The sequence below is a fragment of the Schistocerca gregaria genome, chromosome 2 (genome assembly GCF_023897955.1).
Source record: "Schistocerca gregaria isolate iqSchGreg1 chromosome 2, iqSchGreg1.2, whole genome shotgun sequence".
Taxonomy (NCBI): domain Eukaryota; kingdom Metazoa; phylum Arthropoda; class Insecta; order Orthoptera; family Acrididae; genus Schistocerca; species Schistocerca gregaria.
In genome coordinates this window covers 329,736,146-329,755,074 of record NC_064921.1, presented here as the reverse complement: position 1 = coordinate 329,755,074, position 18,929 = coordinate 329,736,146, and the positions used below count along the sequence as shown (strand labels likewise).

Sequence of the window (18,929 nt, the reverse complement as noted above, 5' to 3'; positions counted from 1 at the left end):
AAACTTTGAGGTTCCCATGATAATGAGAGCTATCTCATATTGGTTGGAGGTCGTAAATCAGCTACAGTAAAACTGACTCAATCCATATCAAAGCAAATGCTCGCAGTTATGATCCACAGAGCATGCAAATAAGTATCAGGTATATAGTTGTGACCATGACCCATTAGAGATGGAGTACCAGCTTAGTTTGTTAGTTAGAGAGGGATGGAGAACCTTTCTGAAGGGATCACAAAGTAATAAATTATACAACATATGAACAGGCAGCTGAAAGTGGCAGCCAAGCAGGGAAATGGTTGACCACGACAACAGAGTGACAACACTGTTGTTCAAGAACCTCTGAAAAGTGCTCATTAAGTGGAGACTTTGTGCGGGAGTTTTGAATCTATGGTAATTGATCCTGAGGGATCATCCTGGCAGTCTCTGAATTTACTTAGGGGATCAAAGGGAAATAATTTTGTGATCCCAAAATCTGTAGTGAGGATATCCTGCTTCTTGTGGAATTTGCTAATGATTTATTGCCACTTTGCTACTAAGAAATTAACTTTGCAGTAATAAATACTGTGATTTGAGGTGGGAAGTATTTTGTGATACAATTTTCGCTTTTGCCTCATTAAAAATTTCCTGTGTGAAACTATGAGACAAGATATGCTAAACCTTTAAGCTCATAATTATGCAGGTGGTAAAGGATCCATAACTTTGTATTTTGAGATAAGAAACTAATACTGGAAAGGATTTTTGTTGTTGTTGTTGTTGTTGACATAAATAACTTACATAATAAAAGTTACAGCTTCTTTTGCAGTACCTATTTAGAGTGATGACTGCCGGTCTCAATGCATGAATTACAATGTTGTGTACAATTTTGCTGTGCTCTCTCAGGTATTCTTGTTGTATGTTGTACCATAAGACAAGCAGTTAGGTTATGCATAACCACACCACTTCGATTTGTTCTGTGGTCTCATTACTGTGTAACCCTACAGGGAAAATGGGGTTGTCCATGCCTTAGGATAAGATCTTGTCTCCTTGTCCAACAATGAAGATAATTTGTGTTTATGGGCAAGTACACTGTATGTTGGACAATATGTTACTGTAAGGGCAGGCAGACTCATGGCCAAAGTTCTGGTTTACAATGTCTGACCACCACAAGAGAGCATCACCACATAGTGCACTAAGCGTATTGTCACACATTTACATCTGTGGCTGTCTTCCAAGAACAAGTAATAGACACCCTCCAACATTGTATGTTATCCCACACCATCAGTAGGAGACCAGCAGCAGCCGAACTACAAAATTACCACCACATGCGTAGGCTGCTGTTAACGCCACAATAAAAATAGCCTAATTTGGAGTGGTACTGTGACCAGGAAGCATGAACTGCTGATGAATGTCATTGCTTTGTGTTTGGAGATTAATCATGGCTCTGCACTAACCCTGAAGACCAGTGGTGGTGGGTATAGTGGCGACCTAGAGAGAAGCTCCATTCTTCCAGTGATTTGGAAAGGCACAGCAATGTTACTCCCAATGTCATGGCAGGAGAGCGATTAGGGTCACGGTTGGTAGAGGATTCTGATAGCTTAACAGTACCTCATGGATATGCTGTGGTTTTACGTTTTACCTTTAATGTGACGGTATCATGGTGCCATTTTTCAATAGTACAACACTCGTTCACCCATGGTACATGTCTGTAAGAACTGTCTTCGTGATGTCGAGGCACTCCCTTTGCAGCAAGATTCCCAGATCTGCTCACAATAGAATATGTATGGGACCATCATTTACATCAACTCCATCCCAGTGCCAGGGCCAGGAAATCAAGGATCAATCAACAACAGTTATGGGCCACCTTGCCTCAGGAGAGTATACAATGGCCTTATGAGACCCTTCCCAACCAAATAGTGCACGCATCCGGGCCAGAGGGGATGTAATGTTATATTGGTAAGTGGACTCACATTGCCAAGTTCTGTGATAACCGAAGTACGACCACATACCTTCTCAAACCATGAAGTCTCATTTCATTACTTCCTAACCTTCTGGGTACTTCATTATTTTTTGTCAGGCAGTGTGTATTGAAGTGGGATGGCACACTTTTGTGTTGAAACCACATCCTCTTGTAAAAAGCAGGGGACAGTCTCCAAAATATTTGGAAGCACTTCTCAAGGGAACACCATGTAACATGCAGCAATCAACGGAGGTGGTAGGAAATGAAGTCATGTTAGCTGACCTTGCATAATTGGAGCCCCTAAATTGACAGACAGTTACTGATAATAGTCTGAGACAATTAGGCAATTATGATTTTCATCACTGCATATGTGGCTATTGCAGCAGTTGGAGAGACCATCACAGCTGAAAGCTGCCTTAGACATGGACAACAAAAACTGTAGGAAGTTAGGCACATTCAGCATTATCTGGTGCCATTGGCTGCATGTTGTATTTATGATATGGGTGTAATTGCTGCTCCACCAATACTCTTCATACTATATTCTTCGAATTGAACACTGCACAGGAAACATGATGACTACTTGATTATGTATATTTTTCCACAGGATCCAACATCGTCTCTAATTCTTTCACGCAAATGATTCTTTGTCAAGAACTGTGGGTTGTGGGTTGAATGAGTCAGTTCTTGAATGTGTCTATACATGGGGATAAATTTCTTCAAATAAGAATCATGCGTCTTGTACAACTTTGTTCTGTACATTTCAACTATGTAGACACTAAATTATTCTGCATCAGATATTAAATGCATGTTGATGAGTTCCTTATGTCAGTAACGTTACATCTTTGTTAACCAGTCATCAACTATAAACAGTAGCAAACTCCACCATTCATTCATACTGCAAAAAAAAAAAAGGCCATTAGAGTCATAGTTGGATGCAAACCTAGAGACTAGAGACTCATGTAAACTTCTGGAAATTTCTCCTCTACTATGTATCTAGTTTATGGTATGGCATTCCTCCTGTACCGTCTATCTACATTATGGAAGCCTTATATTCTTCAAAGTAAATGCCATAGATAAGAACAGTAGTTTGGAGAGGAGGGGGCACAACACACTGTGATATTCATGATAACTTTATGAGATGGAACAAAAACTTACAAATGACCCAAATCAACATATCTCTCCGCAGAAACTGTACTATGCACTTGGGAGTTAAACTTAATATTAAACTTCCCAGAAACACAGAAGCAAATACTGAGGTCTAAACCTCTAGAAGATTTTTAAACCTATATTTACAGCATCAGTGCTTTTGTTTCATCAAAGAATGTTTAACATATGAAATATACTGTATAAATGTTTAAACTTATGAAGCTTGTTATTTACAATTTTAAACATGTATCCATAGACATCAACTTCACCTGTATCCATATAAACTGACCAGTCCAATATTGTATGCATAAGGTACTTTTGTAGACAACAGGACCAATAAAAAGGCAACACAATACACACCACACACAAATATATCTTGTTTTATTCATGGTAGTGACACTACATCGTCGTGTTAAGCGTTTATATGTTATGAAACATAAATCATTTTACAAACACATTTCTCACACATACAGTCGTCATTTAAAACCCCACACGATCTGAAATATTCATTTTACATCATTGATTCCCTATCTCAAAATACTTAATTTAGAATCTTCTATCATCTGTATAATTGTGACTCAGAAGATTTGGGACTTGCTGCATTATCAGTGAATATGTTGTATTCCATGGGGCAATTTTAAGGGTAAGCCTTTTTGACTATTACTTTACAAAATTAAGTTTGTTTCTTGTGTCAACATCGGCATTAGCTATAACATTGACATGGTGGGTGATGAGTGCAAGTCAGTTGATATTAATTCTCCCCATTTTTGTCTTGATGTCAAAGGTATTGACTAGCATTTTATTTTGTACTACTATTCAGTGGAATAGCTCATTTTTTATATTACTAAATAGTTCAAACAGTGCATGACATGGGACTCGATTTGAAAGTTACCTATCTAATAGCTTCCAAGGACAACAAAATGTGATTTTCAAACAATGGAAAATCCAGGATGGAATGTAACAATACCAGAGAACAAAAATTTGCCACTCGCCATACAGCGGTGATGGTGAGTTGCGATAGGCACAATAAAAAGATTCACACAAGCATAGCTTTTGGCCATTAAGGCCTTTGGCAGCAGTGAACACACACACACACACACACACACAAACACAACTTGCACACACGCCTGCAGTCTCAGAGAGCTGAAACTACACTGCAAGCAGCAGCACCAGTGCATGATGGGAGTGGCGACAGGGTGGGGGTAAGGAGGCTGGGGCAGGATACTACGGTGGGAGTGGCGTGAAGTGTTGCAGTTTAGATGGAGGGCAGGAGAGAAGGTGCGGAGGGGAGAAGGGTTAAGTAATGGAAAGGAGAGAAATAAAAATATGACGGCTGTGTAATGCTGGAATGGGAATGTGGGGGGGGGGGGGGGGGGGGGCCAGGATGGGTGAGGACAGTGACTAATGAAGGTTGAGGCCAGGAGGGTTATGGGAACATAGGATGTATTGCAGGGAAAGTTCCCACCTGCGCAATTCAGAAAAGCTGGTGTTGGTCGAAAGGATACGTATGGCACAGGCTGTGAAGCAGTCATTGAGATGAGGGGTATCATGTAGGAAAGAGGGAAGGAGAGGGAAAGACGTAAGGATGTGGGTTTTAAGGGAGAGGTTTAGGAGTCATTCCAATCCCGGGAGTGGAAAAGCTTTTTCCCTCTTTCCTGAAGAAGCAACCGTTGGTTGCGAAAGCTTGAATTTTGTGTGTATGTTTGTGTGTCTATCGACCTGCCAGCGCTTTTGTTTGGTAAGTCACATCATCTTTGTTTTTAGATATATTTTTCCCACGTGGAATGTTTCCCTAACAAAGATTCCAAGACTTACCAAGCGGGAAAGCGCCGGTAGATAGGCACAATGAATAAAACACCCAAACACACACACAGAATTTCAAGCTTTCGCAACGGGCGGCTGCTTCGTCAGGAAAGAGGGAAGGAAAAAGAAAGATGAAAGGATGTGGGTTTTAAGGGAGAGGGTAAGGAATCATTCCAATCCTGGGAGCGGAAAGACTTACCTTAGGGGGAAAAAAGGATAGGTATATACTTGTGCACACACACACACACACACACACACACACACACACACACACACACACACACACACGCGCATATCCATCCATACATACACAGACACAAGCAGACATGAAAATATGTGGAAGTATATTTTTCCCATGTGGAAGTTTCTTTCTATTTCATAATTTTTTTTTTTTTACTCCAGACCTGAACATTCACAACTGTAATGTCAGAATGAGAACCTTAAGATTCAAGCATAAGAGATAATCACAGTCTGATGGACCCAACACTTTTGGAATGGTTATTGACCAATACAATAAGTTACTGAAAAGAATGACTTTAATCATTTGGCCAGAAGGGCCAATCGAATATAACCACAAATGCTGTTTTGATAATGCTACAAGGATGCAAAACCAACAGTTAATTTACTTCATCCAAAGGAACAGTAAAGACCAAAAGACACTAGGAAAAATTTACAATCAGCTTTGCTAGGACTGCCTGCTTTAGCAGTATGGCACAGACCAGCAGAACAACTAGAAGCTTCACCAAGGTGGCAAATCGTCCACAAAAGCCATACAGCAACTCTCTATAACACATAAAATAAAAATTACTAAACATTGAAACACATGGTTCAAAATATAACGCCTATCTAGGCAGGAACTGTTACTGACACCCTCTGGCCTTCATAAATCTTCGACTTGGTAAATGTGATGGCCAGTATTAAATAATAATAATAATAATGATACTACTCAACAAATTGCAAAAAACAAGATCATTATTGCACTTGGGTCAGAATAAAATTTCAACCACAGATAATATTTTAGGTTCAGTTATTAAGGCACAGAGAGTTAACACTCTTTTGTAGTGATAGTTACACTTGACAATGTAACTGCAGATCATTGAATCGGGATTTTGGGCACACCTGAGCCTATTAAAATTGAGAAGCACCATGGCACACAACCTTAGAGCAAAACACATCCGACGACATGGGCAGAAATTGAGTGAGACCCATCAGATCAAGAAATTCTCACCGTAAGACCAGAAGGCGGACAAGCATTCAGCGACAGGCTGCAACCAGCACCAACTCGAGTTATGTCAATGGCCCTAGTTCCGCCATAGCAACGTGGACACATGGCATCAATAGTTGCCATGCCAGGCTTCCTTACCACACAGCCCGTCCAGAACGAGTGCCGCCGTCCCAAGTACACACGCTCTTAGCAATCACATGCATTCACAGGACGTTATACCACCTTTTCCGCAACATTGCGCTGCCACACAACCAAAAACTAAACTCCCCGTCTCACTCCGGCAGCAGCACACAATACTCTCATTGTCAGCGGGTCTCTCCCCAGAACAGAGCACCCTCTGAAATTTAAAAGCAAACGGACCAATCGCGGCAGAGCAAAGCCCAGGCTCCGGAAGACGACACACCACACCTAGGCAAAGATGAAGATGATACAGTTCAGATTCCTCTGGATGGCCCATGAATAGGTAAGCATAGGATGGTTCCATGCGGGTGCCCATTGCCATACTGTACAAATATAATAGCCACAAACAAAAATTCTAAAACAACAAACCACGTAAAAATTCTTTAACCATGTAACATAAAAGTTACAGGTCCTAAATTGTATTTGGGGGTAGGGGGTGGTAAATAAGTGTGTACTAGCTCCCAGAGTATGAAATATGAAAATTTAACACTAACTGAACTGTGGGTAAATAATCATCTCATGAAATAAGGAGCCAAATGCATAAAATTATACCCAGGAAAGAATGGACCAAGTGCACGTATAATGTAAAAATACAGAACAATGCCAAAAATGTTGGCAATTTGTACCTAAAACAAGAATGACATTAGGTTGTATACAAGATTATTAGCAATAGCCTTAAAAGAGACACAGGCAAAAGTCTCCCTTGTGAAGGTTTACAGTAATGTGGTAACACACCACAAGCCAGTAATGGTAATAAAGAACAACTCTCACATGCTAAGATCAAATGTGACTTTTTAAAAGTGCAGGCTCTGTCAATACCACAAAATATCATCTGGAGAAGAAAAACAACACTTTTAAAATATACAAACCATGGGTTTATACAGCAGGAGGAAGCAAACTGTCTGCATGCCAAAAGAGCCAAGACACAAACATTAATTGACTTATCATATGGAGATATACTTCGAGTATAGATTTAAGTGTCAGGAAGTCATTTCTGAATGTATTTGTATGGAGAGTAGCCATGTATAGAAGTGAAACATGGACGATAAATAGTTTGGACAAGAAGAGAATAGAAGCTTTTGAAATGTGGTGCTACAGAAGAATGCTGAAAATTAGCTGGGAATGTAACCGGTGCACCAACGATGGGCTGTATGCATTTTTCTGTGCTGCATAACAAAGATTGTCCAATTCTTGCCTAATAGCATTGTCAGAAAGGGGGAGCTCACAAATTCTTACAACAGCAGCTTGTAGCACCTCGGATGATTGGAAGTGGAATGTATAGCAGACACACACACACTAGTGGAAGGTTTCCTAAAGATATTGAAGGAAATCTTATTTTCCATGAGTTGCAAAGTTTAAGATCCCCTCGGAGTTCTGGACTTCATGCATAAAAGTCAATTTTGGATATAGGCGGTTAAACTCTTGAGTGAGGAGGTTTATATCACCTTCATTACCCTTGAGGATAATTAAAATACCATCAACATATCTCTTTTACATAGGATAATCTGCTTGCTAATAGGGGATCTCCATTTGAAAATCTCAGATTTTATGTGATTCACAGAAACATCAGCCAGGAAGCCGGAATGGCAACTCCCCATTGCCAAATTGTGTTGTTAAATGAAAAGTAATTGTGGTTGATGAGCACATCTAAGATAGTAATAATCTCATTAATTTCTTCCTTTAGGAGCGATCCGTCCTCAGACAAGAATCTTCGAATAGTATGTATGGTTTCCCTTAGGGGGCATTTGTATACATTTTTTTAATATCAAGGGAAATGAGATGGCAACCTTCTTGAAAATCTCTATCATGCAAATAAGCAATCAACTCCTTACGATTCCATCTACTTGAAAAGTTACATTATCCCTTAAAATCTGAAGTAGTAGTCTAGAGACAAATAAGTGGAGCTGCTGATACTATTGACAGTTAATCTTGCTAAGTTAGCTTCTTTATGAGTTTTTATCTGTACTTGTAACATAGGGGTCTAGGGTTCATTACTTTCAAATCATACAACTGCTGTGGAGCAATAATATGCAGCCAACTATCAAGGTGATTTCTTAAAAGCTTATCCAATGCAACAGTGAGATCTGAGTCAATTCGATGAATCCCATTTTCAGCAAAAAAAAAAAAAATTTCAACCTTGCATACATAATCATGTTTCTAAATCACAATGCCTGTATTGCTCTTGTCAGACTTTACTACAGTCACCTCTTATTCATCTAATTTTTGTTTTATGGTCCTCAGGATTTGTCATGAAAGAAATGCTTGGTGGCTGCTCTCTGAATAATTTTAGTGACTTGAACTGTCTTTTTCGATCACAGCACTGTCTAAGGCAATTTTTACGTGTGTGACCCTGTTATTTAACTGTAGTGTTAATTGGTATTTTAGGCCTTTATTCAAGAGTGCTATTTGCTGTTAACTGAATGAAATATTAATGAGATTAATTATTGGGTCAGCTGTGCTTCTCTGCACTACATGACTTATTGTTAATGTGCTTGAGCTTAACTAACTTCCTATTTTGGCTGTCACTAATGAGTTGAGCTTCCTCCCATACACATAAAATAGCAAGAAATATTATATTGTCAAAACAATGTACATCAAATGCAGTAATAGCCTTAAAGTAAGCACTATATGTTAGGGCATTAAGCCTATGTTTAACAATATGCCACCTCCCAATTTCATTCAAAATTATAACCTCGGGGCATTTGAACATACCAGGAAATGCTTTATCAAAATGCTTAATTTTGAGGTACCTGTGCACATATACAAGAATAACCTTATCATTTAAACAATTCTTATTGAAGGTAATATTCAGGCAAGCCTTCACTATTTTATAATTTAGTTTGTAATATTCCAAATCCCCCCCCCCCTCTTTTTTTTTTTTTTTTTTTTTTTTTTTTTTTTTTTTTTTTTTTTTGGCCTGTCGAGGCAAGTTGTAACGAAAGTCCTTCCACTCCATTCGCAATGGTAATGTGATAGAGAGAATTCAGTTGCGGTTGCTATAAAGATGGATTTATTAGTTCTTCATTTGTGACGTGTTTCACCTGTGCTGAAAGACATCTTCAGACAATCTAGAAAAATTACAAAACCCAGTCCAAATATGATGGTCGTATACAAAAATTCTAAAACACCAAACCACGTAAATTCATAAACTCATTTGAAGATGCGCATCATAGCATCAAAAAACATCTGATTTTTCAACGATAACTGTTCATTTAAAATCTTTGAAGATTTTAAGGGAATATGTTTTGAAATTTCAAATTCCTCAAGCAAAAAATTAATTTTTACCCTTTATTTTCTATGTGCAGGATTATAAGATTTTTGAAACTAGGGGACTGATGGCTTGAAACTTTCAGATGTTCAGTGAAGAACAAATATTTTCTAATTTGCCCGTATCTCATAAGGAAGTGTTCACTGAGTCTAACAGTAAATGACCTTCCTGTCTGTCCGATGTGTTTTGAAACATAGTTGCTCAAAATTTCTGAGGCTTTTAAAGGAACAGTCCCTATTGAAAAATCAGGCATTTTTCTATGCTATGATGCACATCTTCAAATGAGTTTATAAATTTATATTAGTTCAGACACTGGGTGTTCTTGCTAATTATTTACACAGAGCCTTCCATTATTAGAAGCCATAGTGTCACCACCTGGCAAGCTTCTGACTATTACGACACCATAGACCTTAGTTTTCATCTAGTCAGACCAGTACTAATATGTAAGGTTGTGCATACATGACAGTTACGGACAGAACCTGCATTTTTAAAAAGGCACATTTGATCTTACCATATGAGAGTTCTTCTTTATTACCATTATTGGCTTGCGATGTGTTACCACAGTTCTGTAAACCTTCACAAGGGAAGCTTTTGCCTGTTTCTCTTTTATGGTTATTGCTAATAATCTTGATACGACCTTATGTCATTCTTGTTTTAGGTACATATTGCCACCATTTTTTTTTTTCATTGTTCCATATTTTTGCATTATACAAGCACTTGGTCCATTCTTTCCTGGGTGTACTTTTATATGTTTGACTCCTCATTTCATGAGATGATTGTTTACCCATAGTTCGGTAAGTGTTAAATTTTCGTATTTCATACCCTGGGAGCTAGTACACTATTTAGTTACACCCCCCCCCCCCCCTTCCCCGGCCACCCCCCACCCTCCCGCCACCCAAATGTAATTTAGGACCTGTAACTTTTATGATGTAGGATTAAAGGATGTTTTCATGATTTAGAATTTTTGTGTAAGGGCATTATATTTGTACTGGGTTTTATAATTTTTGTACATTGTCTGAAGACGCCTTTATCAGAGGCAAACACATCGCAAATCAACTAATAAAGCCTAAAGAAATGACAATGTTTCATTTAAACATATGAATCATGCACATAAATGACTCTGTACACTGTATTTGAAGTAGCATGAGGTCTGTTCAGATGCCAATCTCTGTCATGCTTATGAGAGGCTGTTCTTGACTTAACTTGTCTCTGAAGAATCTGTAATCATCACTGGTCAATAGAAAAAATATAAAATAAAGTCTTTTACTGAGCTTCTTTTGCATGGACTTCGTATGTGTTTGTGAGAATCATCTGTCTCCAAGAACTTGCATCAGTTTTCCCTTTCTTCTGTCCGTCTGACTCACTCACTTCCATGCACCTCAGTGAAAATAAAGACTGTTCATTTTTATTTATTCAGTCCAAAAATACACGAGAACTACAACCTAATATTAATGGTTGAGATAATTTCACACTTTTTGAATCCAGTGTTCAGTAGTCAAAACAGCAAAGTCAAATCACAGGGTTTGCTCAGATTAGTGCAAACCAAGGTGTTCAGTGTCCTGTCATGCTGCACATTTATAAAATTCGTTGTCACACCCCACTTCTTCAAATTAATTTTGCACATTGTCACTCCTCTTCTGAATCCATTGAGTGTCTTGGCAAGTCCCACATGGGAGATGGCAACCTGATGGTAACTTCTCTTTTGCTGCCGGTAGTCCTCTGAGAGTTTGTTCACCATAGCTCAGTGTGGTGGTCTTCTGCTGAAGTAGAAATTTGTACTGTTGTATTAGGAAGTTTTTCTTGTATTTCAGTCACGATGGATGAGTGAGAGTTCCAAACAGTGGGTGCCTTGAAACTGTTTCTTGCTTCTTTTCTTCAGTATGTGCTGCTGTCTTTCTTATTACATCTGGAGGTGCTACTCCAATGAATGGAAAGACCTTTTTGACTGGATTTTGTTTTAGGCACCCTGTGACTATGTGGCCAGTCTCATGAAGAGCCTCTGCAACATGATTAGCATACGCAAAATTCCTCCAGACTGAAGTGGCATTTGTCAGTTGTGGATGAGATTGTTTTAGTGCATGCCTTCTGTTAGGTGGCTGTACAGTGTTGTTTGTAAGTTAAGAAATGATCCAACTTTAACCCCTAGTACTTGTTGTGAACAAAGTGATTTAAATTTTATCCTTTGCAGGTGATGTTCACCTTTCTTCTTGCCTTATTATTGCATAAGTAAAATGCGCAAAAACTTAGTTTTATCTGGATTGGGTTTCAAGTACTTATTATCATAGCAGACAGCAGGTTCTTCAAAGGCAATTGTTAGCTTTGATTCTACTTCTTCAAGTGTTGCTTCTTTAACAATGCCAGATGTGTCATCAGTGTAAATAATGGACTGGTTTTGAGCGTTGAGTGGCTGATCGTTGGTATATATGTTGTATAATATTGGACCCAGCACACATCCTTGGGCAATGCCATTTTCCTGCACTCTGCAATGGATCCTTGTGTCAGAACATGGTATTATCAGTACACCCAAACTTGACTTCGAAGTTTATGCCTTTATGGACACCTGTAAAGCAGTCATTCTCACTACACATTTGATCCTGAGAAGAAAAATGAAGTAAGATTTCCACCAAGTTTTGAAACATGCAAGTTCTTTGATTCATTTTCATGCACATGGATAAGCTAACATGGTCTTATACTATGTGTCACTATCAACCCTATAAATGTTCACTTTGTTGATGTTTATTTTATTATGTTGTCTATTAACATTATTTTCAAGTTTATGGACTACATATCTATCTTTAGATATATCTAGTCTGTATTCTTTACAAGGTGAATAAGGAATCCATTGCATTATAAAAATTGCTTATACAAAGAGCTGCATTGCAAAGCTTGTACACAGTGTTGTTCCACTCAACTTTCTCAGAGGTTTTTTTGTTGGGAGCAAATTCTCTTTTCTCTGTATACACTCAAAGTGAGAGTCCCAGAGCTTTTTCCCTTCTATTGTCTTTCCTCTTGTTAAATTAATTTTCCTTTTTCATGCGCCTTGTGTCTAGTATTTTTGCTGTATACAGTAGTGGTCTAGCAAACAACATGCAAAACACTTGAGTCTGATCACTTTTAATGCTGTGCCTGGACAGGTTCTGTGAGAACTATTATGAGTAGCATAACAGAATTTTGTTGTAAGTAGCTGTATACGACCAAAAGCCAAACATCAGATAAAATGAGTCGAACTTTGTATTAGTATGCACGCTCCATATGAAAAACAACACAGAGAGAATGAAACTGCTTTATTGCATTACAAGATTATTCAGTAAAGTAGTAAAAAGGATTCAGTTTAATTAAGTATTTCTTTAGCTGACAGTTACAAGTATCAATTTTAATGATAAACCAATATGTTTTCTGACTCTTTAATGAGCAGAACTGACTGTATACAGTAAACAATCCCGTTTAACCATGTATACTACAATAGGCATTTCTTTTCTTTAAAATTAAGTCATATGATTCTTGTTCAGATGAAAGAAGAGCTGAAAATTAACATACCTAAAATGCTATAATAATGTCGTGTGACTAGGGCCTTCTGTCGGGTAGACCGTTCGCTGGGTGCAAGTCTTTCGATTTGACGCCACTTTGTCGACTTGCGCGTCGATGGAGATGAAATTCGCACTTCATCCTACAATTGTCTCCTTTTTCTGTTTTTGTCATGTGATAGATAGAATGTTTCTTGTATGCATGACAGTGCAGGTCTCCCCTAAATAAAGAAGATATGTCAAGCAATTTGTGATTTTAACACTTTAATTTGTATAGTGTTCACTAATTTTCATCTGCAGTTACAATATGTTTCAAACAACTGGATGTCTGGCATGAACATAAGTTTTTCATAGATTCTATAAATATCCTCTTATGATTAGTGTTTATGCGGATTTACACAGGGTGTCCCACATAAAACTGGGGCACCTCATGTCTGAGATAGATTCAAGTAAAACTGAACTAACTAAAAATAATACATAATAGTAACATTAAGAAACATTTAATTACCTGTTAATTAAGATGCTGACCATGGGCATCCAGGAATCACTGACTTTGTGTGATGACGTCACCAGCAACACACTGTAATTCTGCAGGTGTGGTGTTGCTAATTTCTCTAGTAATGTTCCATTTAAAATCATCTGTTGTGTGAGGATTGTTCACATACACTTTGCTTTTTAGTGTGCCCCACTAATAAAAGTTACACTATGTTAAGTCCAGGGACCTTGGGGGCCAGAGGCCTCTACTGACAAGTCTGTCTTCAGGAAACATTTTGGTGATGTGGTCCGTACTTTGGTTGGATGTGTGAGCTGTTGCTTCATCTTGTAGGAATACTGCACACAGCTTTTCTGCATCTGTTAATTGTTCACAGACAGAGTCAAAGATCTTTAGATATTCGGCACTGTTTAAGGTGTAACTGAAAAAAAATGGGGCCAATAATGTGCATGCCGGACATGCATACCGAACACCTCTGTGAGTGGAGAGGCTCTTCATGCAGAATATGTGGATTGTCCTGTGACCAGTATCTCGTACTGTGGGAGTTTACATTACCTGACAAATGAAACCAGGCCTCATTTGACATGAAGTAAAGCAAAGGATCCAAATAACTGTTAGCAATTGATGTTAACAGCCAGTTATGACAATGAACTCTTGTTTTTTCCCCGATTCTCAAATTTCAACTCTTGCACCACACTCACACAACAGTATTTTAATTTAATATTTTTTAGTACAAGATACGCCAACCTTCTGTGATAACCTCCTTACTGACATGCAGCAACTTCTTGAAATTTCTATGCAAATTCTGTGGCCGATTTCTGCTACAACTCAACAAAATGAGCTTCTCACAACGACTGATGCACAAACACACAGCTGCACTCAATTTTTCAATAAAATGAATTGTAGTCAACTTTCTAGCCTGTTTTGCTACTTCACAAGCAATTCGACTAGAGATTATCATCCAATACGTAAGGGTTACTGGTTCTATGTGGAACGCCCTGTATATTAAGTTTAACTAATTGCAAACTCATTCTAGTTATGAATCTGTGAAATTAGGAGCATTGGCCATTACTCATTACAGTATGTAAACATTTTTAAAAACAGTCACGTCCAAACATTTTGACCTGAAATGGATATAAAAGTATTGTACTTATTTGGGACCAACAGCATCCTCTGTTCTGTGACTAGAAGAGTCTGTGAAATGCAAAGTTGAGACAGTGAAGAATTTTCATAGAAAATGGAAACATTGAGGCAAGTGCTATATTGATGTCAAAAGGTACAATATCTGCTAGTGAATCAGTTCATATGGGCTGAATGATTGGATCTGGGAATCAAGTTTCTGTGAAGTTTTAGCTTGTTATGGGCATGTTGTTATAGCAGTGATATTTATGTAGGAATTATGGATAGAAGGAATTCAGATGCAGCAATAAGTGGGTAATGGCCATCAAATGTAACCAGAGCATGTATTGACTTTCAATATGACTACTTAGCCATGACAGATCATACAGATTTGTACACATTTTGCCTTGATATTGGAATGCTGAAAATACTGTGAATCAGTCTACATCAACTGCTGTCAATTAATACTGGTGGCATGCATGCCACAAATACTCACGACTGCAATGTACACATGGATGACATCACTGTTGTGCTGAATGTCATAAAATATAATGTTTTAGCTGAATTGTGCTTCAACCTATTCTACAATGATGGCTCCATGTGTATTGAATGCTATCTTGGGAGTTGCAGTTTTGTAGGCTGTGTAGTAGAGTGGAAAAGGAAACAAATATCAGCTATGATTGTTGGGGCAACATTCAGTGTGATCTTGACTCCTACATATAGGAGGCAATCTGAACAGCAGCCACTACATCATGGAGGCTTAGGAATGTGAGTTTCTACCTCTCCTTCAGGGGACTCCACACATCATGTTTTGGCTGGACACTGTGTGCCCACATGATGGGAGAAATGTGCAAGCTTTCTTCAGAGATTCACAAGCTGTGACATCGTCGTGAAAAACACAGTGACCCGTATATGTAATAAGTTTCCTTTAATTTACACCTATGGTCACAATCTTTATTGTTTAACAGATTACTGGTTTTGGTCTTTAATGACCATCATCAGATCTGTTTCATAAAAACAAAGTCCTAATGTACTGCAGCCATAGTGGCATTGTCAAATGTTAAATGCGGAATCAGCACCAGCATGCATGTGATGTGATTTATATGTATTTGACGATGCTGGTGCTGATTCCACATTTAACATTTGACGATGCCACTATGGCTGCAGTACATTAGGACTTTGTTTTTATGAAACAGGTCTGATGATGGCCATTAAAGACCAAAACCAGTAATCTGTTAAACAAAAAAGATTGTGACTATAGACGTAAATTCTTCAAAGAATCATGAGTTCTGTGACCTATATGATTACACTACACGTAGACCTTTGAACATGTCTGGGATGCTTTGTTGACCATATACAGATTGAAATATGGTATTTCAGTTACCTAATCTGTTATGTAATGTTCATGTAAGTCATATCTATTCTTCTTGGTGTTGCATTTTCCGAAATATTAGAGAAGTGAAACATTTGATCATAATCTCGAGCTACAGTTCAGTAGAGCCACATCAAAAAGTTGTTCATAGGTAGTACACTTATGCAATGAATCTGCAATGGTGTACTGCAAAAAGAAATGGAAAAGTCAAATTTGTTAATGACATTTCTATCATAAGATCAAGCAATTAAGTACTATTGCATAATAAGTAATGTTCCAGCCATTCACACGTTCACAGCAAGACATAAAGGAAACATCCTTAGAAATAGGTAACTTTGTAACTGACTTTCAGTTCTTCTAGGTGTTAGCCAAGAAAAGAAGTGGCTTCAGCAGTTACTATTTAGTTTTGTTGTCTTGCAGTTATTGTAACAGGAATGATTTTTTATTCAAACTTTTCAGACTTTCGTTAATTCAAAATCTGGCCAGTTGTTGATAAAGAATCTTTTAAAGATGACTGGTTTACCTAACAGATCAATAACTTATGAACAATATATGCAGCTTATGAACAGTCTCACAGACAGGTATGAAATTAATTATATTTTATTGCACTAGTCTTATTTATTTGTTTGTCAGCCAGTTATCATATTTTCTCTTTTAATTGCAGGCTTTTTAATGTAACTGACGCAGATTTTGAGACTATAGAAAGTATACAAACCAATTTTAGTCTTTTCTTAGAGGTAAGGGATCAGTAATGTAATAATAGTCACTAGATCTTATAGTAAATTTCTGCATAAAGTGAACATTAATATTTCTTTGTGTAAAAACAGTTGAGAATGAATCCTTTTTCCAGCAGTTATCTTTTGCTTCATCATTAATTTGTAAAATAACTCCAATGATAGTATAAAAATCTTAATTGGACTGACTTTTGACTAATTTTTAGATAGTATTCATTATAAAGAATGTGAAACGAAGTGATCCCAAATTTGTTGGTTGTGTGTATTTGGACTTAAATGTATTCACTATAATGATTTATATGCAAGGGATAGTCAGAAAATTTTAACTAGCACCTTGAAAAATGAAGTTCAGTACATAAATTTTTGTTGTTTGAAAGTGAGTATCTTCAATCTTGGTACACATTGAAATCCTTGAATCACAGTACTGTAGCACACCACTGGAGGAGCCAAAACATAAAGGGACAGCCAATCTCTAATTTATCAATGGGCTCTGCCATTTTGTTTTGGATCCCATAGCAGTGGGCATGCACAATATGGATTTCAGTGTGTACGAAGACTAAAGACATACACTTGCAAACAAACAAAAAACTAACTACATATAAAAATCTACTTGTGGCAGTGGCAGGAGAACACACATATAAAGATATTTAAATCTGCAAGCTTTTGGAACCAGTGGTTTCTCCTTCTGGCAGAAGGGAAGGAAGAGGTGTGACGTAAAACAACTGAGGAGTTTAGGAAATGGGGAGAGTTTGGAAAAGTCACCGACAATCCCGGGTCAGGGGAGACTTAGACCATAAGAAGTGAAATGCAATTAACATGATTCATTAGCATCCGACTGAAAATCTCCACAGTCAATCTTTCAATTACTACAAACACTTAACAGTACCTCCAAAGTTCACTTGTGGACTCTACCCAAGTGTCAAATTACTCGTTATAACTGTAGATAATAGAGTTTAACAAGCTGGGGGCCAGCTTAGGTTTCTTAATAAGACCAGCAATGATCTGGTCCCTCACTTGGATCCACCTTCGATCCAAAATAATCATTTACTTTAAAGCAACTTAAAAGATGGCAATGCCGATATCAACACTCTTTCCCAAGCAGCACTCTAACTGGAGACTGTAGTACTGAAGTAAAGCTTACACTACTCACAAGTGTGATATACGCGCCACCAACATGCATGGCTTTAGAATTCTTATTGTTCACCCCATACACCAAATTTGCCGTAGTTCTTTGTCGGAATCCAAGGGCAGAACCAAGAAATCACTTCTCAGCTCTTGACTGACCACACGATGACGGGCAACACTGCCCCTCCACACTAGGTTCTTCAATCCCACAGCATTCTCTCCCCAACCGACTGCTTCCGTGGGGCCCACCGACCAAGCAGCCTTGTCCTCTGACACCGGCGTTGCTCCTCACCCACTATCGAGAGCTAACTCACTGCATCCCCCTTCTTCCTTGTTCTGTCACCTCATGGCACACAGGAAGCCAGCTCACCAAAGATGTGGTGACCAGAGACTCCAGTCCAATCTTGATATTAACTGTTGACATTGTGGTGATTACTGAGAAGTTGAGTGATTACAAAACAAACAAAAAATTTAAATAGTTAGCCGTACTGGCTCAGAAAGGAATAGGATATGCATGACAAAAATTAGGCCAAGCCATATATTTCAAAGGAATATGAGCAAAAAAATTTGTAGGACACACTGTATCCTCTGGAAACAAATCTGAAAACTCCTCCCACTGTGTTTCCAATTGAGAATACAAAACCTGATTAGACACAAGGTATACTGCATCAATGATAGAAAATCCAAATGCCTGGAATGCACCCATACCAGATACGTTCTCAACATCGGCATCAGCAACCACCAAAAATGTAACGGAACGAATCACTGATTTGTAAGAGGCAGATTGTGTAAATTGTCCCACTGGCACACTGTCGTGTTAGTTATAATGGACCAGCTTCTGCATGTCCTGTGTCAATGAGGTGAGCCTGAACTCTCATAAGTATGAGAATTCAGTAACATCACTGCAGCACCTGTGTTGACTTATAGCGGGACTACTTGGTGCAAAACACTTAACTCAATAAACAACTTGGGAGAAGCCACAAGCATTAGAGTTACAGTTTATGTAC

At 38.2% G+C, this 18,929-nt stretch overlaps 1 protein-coding gene across 3 annotated transcripts in view; it reads left to right on the top strand.

Annotated features, from left to right (window-relative positions):
• LOC126336982 (ATP-binding cassette sub-family A member 7-like) overlaps positions 1-18,929 on the top strand; it is a 585,480-nt gene that overhangs the window by 126,334 nt on the left and 440,217 nt on the right. For all 3 annotated transcript variants that reach the window (XR_007565029.1, XM_050001219.1, XM_050001217.1), the window contains exons 12-13: positions 16,523-16,644; positions 16,728-16,800. Coding sequence is in view for 2 of the 3 variants with exons in the window: in XM_050001219.1 (XP_049857176.1) it covers positions 16,523-16,644; positions 16,728-16,800 (195 nt within the window). In the remaining variant the exon portion in view is untranslated. The remainder of the gene's footprint in view (positions 1-16,522; positions 16,645-16,727; positions 16,801-18,929) is intronic.